We start from the raw sequence: 8,082 nt of genomic DNA, 5'->3' as shown, positions 1-8,082 counted from the left end.
TTTTCCCAGCTTGATTTTGGTTTTATACAGAATATAAAATAGACTTGCTTACAAATCTATCCCATTCATTAACACAAGGGTCACCACTCAGATGCCTACAAGGGTTCGGCAGACAACATAAATGAGTTTAGTGGACATGGCTTGGAACTGCAGAAAACTGGGGGTTTTCCATTTAATGGAATTAGAAGCTACTCAACTATAGCCAAATGCTGCCATTTGGGAATGTGGGCCCAGAGTTGCCAAATCTTCAGGAGAAGCAAGAAATCTGAATTTGTTTAATGTGTAACCTCCAGATTTTAAAATACTGGTAAATAATTCAAATTAAATACTAGATGAAGCAGCCAAAATGTCTAATCCGGACACTGGTCTCAAGCCGCCCTTTGAAACCTCTGTTGCAGTGTATACATAATGTTCCATGGTACATCATACTTATTTTAAAACCTGTCTTGTTTTTAACTAACAGAATACAAAATGCTATATTGCTGGACACTTAGGCTGTGACGTTACAGCTGCTACAATGGATACTCTTGTCTGTGTCTTTGTGTGCTTGTAAAAATAATTCTAGAAGACTCAAAATTGCCCTGGAAAAGGTTGTACCAATTTACAATCCTATTAACAGTACATGAGGGGGTCCTTTTCTGGGGCACTCTAAGCAGATTCCCACGTGCCATCCCAGAGATCAGATGCAGTAGGTCTGGGATTGTATATTAAACTCCCAGATGATTCTGATGATCAGTGATTTTGGAACCATTGTCTTAGATTATTAACAAGTTGTTTGGGATGAATTCCAGTCAATTATAAAGGAATCATAAATACTTTCATCTGCATTTCTGTTTTAGGCTGTTACCTCTGATTATTGCCTGCTATGAAAACACCAAAGGGCTCTGCTGCTGCTGTTGCAGGCACTTCAGTCAGAGCAGGACAATAAATAAACCAACTCAGGAACCTTCGAGCAGCTTTTATTGGCACAGCCTCAGAAAAGGCGTGGCAGTCATTTCTGAGCAAAAACCTGTAGCCCAGCAAGGTCTTCAGTGTTGTGTTTAACACACCACTGAACCAGAAAGTTTAAGTTCCTGAAACAGACGCCCCAAATCACTAAGAGGCTCCAAAATCAATAGGTCAAGCCCTGCTGCTCTGCTGAGACCTGAAAGGCAAAAAATAGTCCTGGATGTGCGTCCTGGTTATAGGATGACTGAAACAGCAGGGAACATTATCAGTATCAAGTTTTCTCAGCTTGACTCCAGATCACTCCCCCATTACAAGGAAGATGTGTTTCAGCCATGGCGCTGACGTCTCCACTCCATTCTGTGTGTGCCTAAGCAGCTTCTGCTTAGGACGCGTGGTGGTCATAGGACATGATCATCAGGATGGTAGAGTTCACTCATCAGGCGGTAGATGTAGGAAGGTGCATTCCCACCAATGTTGGAGATAAAGAGGGTAATGAGCTCTGGGGGGACGTAGTCAAACACAGGGCAATGAACACTGACCTTCTCCAAGATGTCCCCTGAAAGGTAATCACACGAGCAAAAGATAAAACCAAGGCTCCTGTTCTAATAATTAAGTATCTTATAGATTCTAGGCTCAGTAATGCAAGTATACTCGCCACCCCAAGGAAGGGAAACTGCAGCAACATGCAAACCAGAAGAGATGACTTCAGATCATGATACACCCTATGCTTATAACTCTCTAATGCCTTTCCATAGATAACCCTTAGAGTAATATTCAAATTTGGGATTGCAATCTTCAAGACCTGGCCCCTCGCCACCACACTACACTAATTATAGTTCATATTACTCTCTCTCTTGCTCATTACTCTCTAGCCACATGGCCATCTTTTTCCAATTGGCTAAGCATGTACCTAACTCAGGCCCTTTGCACCAACACCTGGAAAACTCTTTCCTTCATCTTCACATAGCAGGCTGTATTCCTTCAGGACTCAGCTGAACTGCCATCTCATTAAGTCCCTTCCCCAGACTAAGGTAGTCCCCTCGTCACTTTCCATCTCATCCTTCGTATTTGTTTTCTTCCTAAAACATCCCATGACCTGACATATTCTTGTCTGTCTTTTGAAACATAATGTAAACTCTGGGGGACCAGGGCCTATCTATGTTATTCACTGTTATATCCCTAGTGCCTGAAATAGTGTTGGATACACAGTGGGTACTCAATAGTCATAAATATTTCTTGAAAGAATGAATGTTTGGATAAATGGTGAAGTTATTCAATTTCCAAGAAGAATCAGCACCCCGAGTACTATGCTTTGCTCCAAGAGGGTGTTAAAGCCCATGCGAACTGCTGATGAGGCAGCAGGCTCTTTGAGCAAAGCTGCCTTCAGAATATGTGAGAGAAATGGACCCCAACACACAAAGGTGTCCAGGCTACAGGCGAGTTTCAGAAGTAACATTTCAGAGCCTGCTTTCTTTGGCAGTCACCTTACGGTACCAAAATGACTCCCTGCAGCAGCCGAAAACAAGAACATTTTATCATTGGGTTGTCGCCTGTGTCTGAAACAACTTTCAAGGCCAAACCCAGTCAGTGCTGGGTGATCCAACCCGCCATGGCCCCAATAACTCAGCTAAAATATATTAGTTTTAGAAGAAAATGAACATGGATTATTAGATCAGGACCCCAAGCACTCTAAGCTGCTAAAGAGAACAGTCCGCACAAGAAGTATGATAAAAAAAACACAACCTGACGGCATTCAATCCCATTGGCCACCAAAACCAAAAACCGAAACACACATACACAAAAACCCAAAACACACAAGCGCGTGTGCCACATACATTCAAGCAACTTCTGTACCTTCTGTGAAAGGCAGGACTTCTTCAGGAGCCACAAACTTGTGAAATGAATCTTCTTCATTGGGGAACTGGAAAAGAATTAGGGAAAAAGAAAAAAAAAGAGAGAGAAATCTGACACTTCCACTTTTAGGTATACACCCAAGAGAAATAAAAAACATACATCCACAGACATTTGATTACAAAGGCTTACAGCAGCATTATTCACAAAAGCCAAAAGGTACAAATAACGCAGATGCTTATCAACAGATGAATGGATAATTAAATTGTGGTATATCCATGCAATGGAATACTATTCGGCCACAAAAAGGAACAAAGTACTGTGCTACAACTCGGATGAAGCCCCAAAACATTATGCTAAGTGAAAGAAATCAGAAACAAAAGGGTCCATATTGTATGACTCCTTTTATGTGAAATATCAAAAATAAGCAAATCCATAGAGACAGAAAGCAGATTAGCAATTACTAGGAGATGGGGGAGAGGGAGGAATAGGGAGTGATTACTCAATAGGTACAGAGTGTTTTTCTGGGATGATGAAAAAGTTTTGAAGCTAGAGAGTGGTAGTTGCACAATGCTGTGAATGTAGTAAATGCCACTGAACTATACAATTTTAAATGGTTAATTGTATGTTATGAGAATTTCACCTCAATTTTTAAAAAAGTAAACACCTATAGATAGGCTGATATGTTCAAAGCAAGTAGCTTCTATCACTGGTGAAATTGCTCTTCACCTTAGTAACTTCTTGTATTCAGGCTACAGAGGACAGTCCCTGGAACAAATAAAACCAATTCTATGTTTCTAGTTTCAACTTATTTGGCACTTTCAGAAATGGTGTCAGCAAGTGGTGGCAATGTAAACAAAGGGCCTTCCCCAACTGCGTATTGTCCTGACCTTACAATTTTGACTTACTGAAGCTGACAGGTTGTAACTATCAATGGCTTTTCCTGGATCAAGACTTCTGTGGCTTTTTCCAGCCTCAACTGGGTCTAATCCATTGAGTAAATGCAGACAAAGAGAAGCCCCAGAGTGAGAAGGTTGAAGGCCCAGAGTTCAGACCTACACCTTGACTTCCTTCTGTTGGCTAGAGACAGATGAGAGACCAGCTGGAGACGGACAGACATACCTGTGGGGAAAGCTTGAACATAGGTGCACAGACGATGAGTGGGGTGGAATGGTGTTTTGCTGCCAGTGCTAGAGTATGAGTTCCTGTCACAGCTCTCAGGGCACCGTTGGCCAGGATGGTCTTTGTGCCAATGATCACCTTTGGGACAGGAAAGAAAATGTGAGCCATCCTGGGAATAGAGCCTTAAACAGGCCATTGGGCACAAGAGCCTGAATGCTCAGCCTCAGTCTTGGTGTACTGGGGGGGGTCACACACTGGTACACCCAAGGGAAAGGGAGTCTAGGCTCAGACCACAAGTTCTAGCATAAAAGTGGGTTCGCAAGGGAAGAATGAACATAGTACAGGACAGGAAACTGCAATATCTACTGTTCTTAGCCCTGTCTTTCCTGGAAATCTATCTGTCATACCTCCTGAGAAGCGGGGAGCCTTTCTTCCACCATCCACCAGCGCCAAGCTCTCTGAGCAGAAGTGAGCAGCCCTTTACCAGATCCCTAGCAGCTGACACACTTAACTTAGTCCCACTTAATTCTTTTCAATGCTTTAACCAAAATGAGGCTCCTCCAAGTGAGGAACAATGATTCAGATAAAGGGGGAAACAAAATCAGTTAATAGATTAAAAAGGCCCATGTATGTATTTTTAAAAGGTGCTAGAAACTTTCCTCTCTTCTCATGGATATTGGGGGTGGGGTGGGGGTGGAGAACCAACATTTTAGAAGTATAATCTTCATGAATTCGACATACTATAACCCAAATACACCCACCTTGTTGACTCTTGACATAACAGCAAAAATGGCAGCATCCGTCATGACAGTTGTCTCAATACCTGTTTTGGACAAATTGACTGCCATCTCATGACCCTGCAATAGGAGAGAAAGGCTGATGTTGGGAGGAAGAGTGGGAGAGAATGAAAGAGCTCTGGGGGATTCTGTGATACTGGACATATCCAACGCGCAACTTCCAACAGATAACTAACTCATCTGGTAGGTATTCTCTGGGAAGCGGGAGGAAGCCCAGGGGACTCTAATAAATGTTTATTACTCCCCAGCAGCACTAGGACAGCCACAAAACTGGAAATATGACTTGCTTGCATAATCCAGCAGAGCTGACAAGACAGATCCTAGCTCATTATTTTACAACATCCTTGCATCCTTACATATTTCCTTTTTTGGAGACCTACTATTTACCTAAAGATTGAGTGAGGTTAGACCAAGCATCAGTCATCCTCAAGGTAATTTACCCTATTTTGATGCCTAAAACAACCAATATTTATCTTTTCTTGGGCCTAGCAGCTCACCCAACTTTCTTTTTTTTTTTTTTTCTTTTTTTACCCAGTTCTATGAAAACATTTATTGAGCCTTTATTTTACAGAAGTGAATACCACTGACTCTCTCAAGGAGTTTTTAGGAGAGGCATATATATAAAACTCTAACATTCAGTAATAGATATAATAATAGAGGTACTGAAGTAGGAAGTAGTATAGAGCTAGAATTGATTCATTTTCTATTGGAAGGGTTGGGGAGAAGGGGGAGAAGAATAGCCGTGAAAAACAGTTTCCCAGAGGAGATGATATCTAAACTGGGTCTTGAAGGTTAAAAACAAAGGTTTCATTCTTTATATGGTATGAAAAATATGTCACCTAACTTTCCTAAACCAATGTTTAAGAATGTTAACAGGATGAACAACTTGAAAATTCCCTTAGTGTTTTACTTTGTCTTCTCACTGTGCCTTGCTTATCAATTCAAAGATGGCATGGAGCCCACCTACGTCTCCTTTATTCTCTCATTTTAAATTTTTCTTAGCAACTCCAGCAGTCCCCGTACCTGACAAAAAGGCGCACACTCTGCCACGATGACATGGAATTTCCTCTTTCGGGCAGCCTCTTTGAGGAAGGCCTCCACTGTTCGGGAGAAGCCAATGGTCATGATCACCTCATTGGAATGGATGTGCTCCAGAGCCTGGGCTGCGATGTTCTCCGTTGTCCCTTCTGCAAGAAGCCAGTTTTTCAAGGAAAATATGACACTGCCATGCTACAACACAGACAGACACGACAGAAAACAGAAGGGATGTACACCCTTCTCTATACTGCCCACCTAGCAGACCCTGGTAACATGTGGTCAATGGACTTAACGTAGAATGTCACCTTTCCTTAAAAGCCCTGCTCCTCCATGATCTTCCACCTCCCAAGTTCTCAGTCTACCCTCTTGCCCAGCAGCACCCCTATTCATCAACTTACTCCCCTCGCCCCTGCCGGGTCCCAACACCAGCTCTTTACATTTGACTTTGAAGACAATGAATTTAGGCAAGAAATGGTCCAATTTGGGAAATTCTAAAGTGCTGAGCATGGGGTAAACAGAGCTTCCCCCTAAAAGAACTCCTCCAAAAGGTGGCCACAACACCTCCACCTGACAGGGAGGCCATGGCAGAAAAACTGGGGGGGGGGGGGGAGGAATTTGGAAGCAGCAGCTCAGTGCACAGACAGACCCGGCTTCTTCCTCCCCTGGGAACGCTGATTGCAATAAGTATCTGCAGTTCTCCCGGGTCACAGAGACAAGGGGGATGGAGGTGGCCTGGGTGTATGTGTATGTGTATGTACACGTGTATGTGTGTCTGTATAAAAATTCAAGAGGAAGTTTAGTGAAGGAGAGTCTATCAACTGTGGTTTTCGGGGGTTCATCTTCTTTAAAATAAAAATAAAGCTCTTCCCAAATAGAGTCTCTGCCACAGCAGATTTGCAGTCGATAAGGGGTTAGTCTGTAAGGAAGTGTAAAGAGGGTTATCTTAGTCTGCCACCTATTCCAACCCTTCCTAATCAGGATGAGGGCAAACTTCCCCGAGAACCAGAGGACTGGTTATCTCCCATCTCTGCTGATGAACAACTTCCAGGGTCTTCTGTTCCCTCATCTGCCTGCCACCTGTCCTGTCCACCTAGGGATCAGGACTCACCCAGTTCCACAAGCAGCTCATTAATTGCTTCAATGATGTTGGACTGGAGTTGAGCATAATGGGAGCGGAAATCCTCGCTCAGGCCCCCGGATGTCAAGAGTTTGTGCAGGGACTCCTGCTGATCGCTCTCGTCGCTGCGTCCGTGGAGTCTATGGAGGCAACAAGACCCAAAGAGGGAGGTGGGGAAGAGATGTGGTCATTAAGGCAACAACAGCTGCTCAGCTCCAATAAAGGCTCCATGCAAAAAGCGTCACTGGGTCCAACCCCCGGCCCAGGACGTGGGCCTGACCTGCCATACTCCTCCCGGATGATCCTGAGCACTCTCCGCACCATGTTGCCCACGGTGGTCTCCGAGGGTTGAGCGGCCGTCATCCTCCGGCCTTCTCTGCGGATCAATTCCATCAGCTCCCCTGTCGTCCAAAGAGAGAGGGTAAGCGCGGCAAGGGCGCGGTAGGGCCTGGGCGACTTTCCGCCGGAGGATCGAAAACGGAAAGTGGCGAGGGAGGCGATGGAGCTAGGCCTGCCTCACCTGCATTGCTCCAGCGGTGGTCCGTGATGATCCGGCGCAGCAGCCCCAGGGTCTCCCGGGCCATGTCCTCGGAGCTGTGCCGCCCGCCGCCCCGCTTCAGTGCCTCCACGAAACTCTCGATCCTCTCGGACAACTCCGAGCCCTTGGCCTCAGCCCCCGGCATCTCGAAAGAAGCCGCCTCGCCGGCGGAATCCACACCTGCACGACCTCCAGGCTTGCACTTCCGGGGCAGGAGAGGTCGGCTTCCGCTCTGGGAGGAAGACTCCAGTTTGGGAGACGGCAGGGCCACGCCCCTCGCTGCCACATCCCGCCCCGCCACCTGCCAGAGCCAATCAGAGACTTGGAGCTCGATTTGTTCAGTTACGGCCGAGCGTCCGCGCGCCTCCGAGGTTGGAGGAGCGGAAGTGACCGTTCCTGCCTCCTCAGACGCAGAAGACCTCGCAAGTGAGGCCTCAGGAGGGTGGCTAGACCAGTTGTTGTGGAAACAGCCAGTCTGAACGTCCCCCACCACTACCCGAGGCTACGCTGGAGAAGTTGCCGCCCTCCTTCCCGTTCCCTCAGCTCCGGTGACGGCCCAGCCTCCAGACACAGACGCTCAGAGTGTGCGTCCAGGGTCAGCTACCCCATGGGCCGACGCCCCATTATAATGCTGTTACACTGCGTGTTACTGGTTCGTTTGCGCCTCTGTC

General features: G+C 45.8%; 1 protein-coding gene across 1 annotated transcript; it reads right to left on the bottom strand.

Moving 5' to 3' along the window:
* Positions 1–942: 942 nt before the first annotated feature.
* On the bottom strand, positions 943–7,639 carry EIF2B2 (eukaryotic translation initiation factor 2B subunit beta). The gene is made up of 8 exons (XM_007184471.3): positions 7,394–7,639; positions 7,154–7,274; positions 6,865–7,013; positions 5,742–5,905; positions 4,683–4,778; positions 3,922–4,059; positions 2,803–2,869; positions 943–1,504 (listed from the first exon to the last, which is right to left on the bottom strand). The coding sequence occupies exons 1-8, from the start codon at positions 7,554–7,556 to the stop codon at positions 1,347–1,349; spliced, it is 1,056 nt and encodes a 351-aa protein (XP_007184533.1). The 5' UTR covers positions 7,557–7,639; the 3' UTR covers positions 943–1,346.
* Between the last annotated feature and the right edge of the window lie 443 nt (positions 7,640–8,082).

This window comes from Balaenoptera acutorostrata, chromosome 3 (assembly GCF_949987535.1).
Source record: "Balaenoptera acutorostrata chromosome 3, mBalAcu1.1, whole genome shotgun sequence".
Taxonomy (NCBI): domain Eukaryota; kingdom Metazoa; phylum Chordata; class Mammalia; order Artiodactyla; family Balaenopteridae; genus Balaenoptera; species Balaenoptera acutorostrata.
This window is presented reverse-complemented; position numbering and strand designations above follow the sequence as displayed.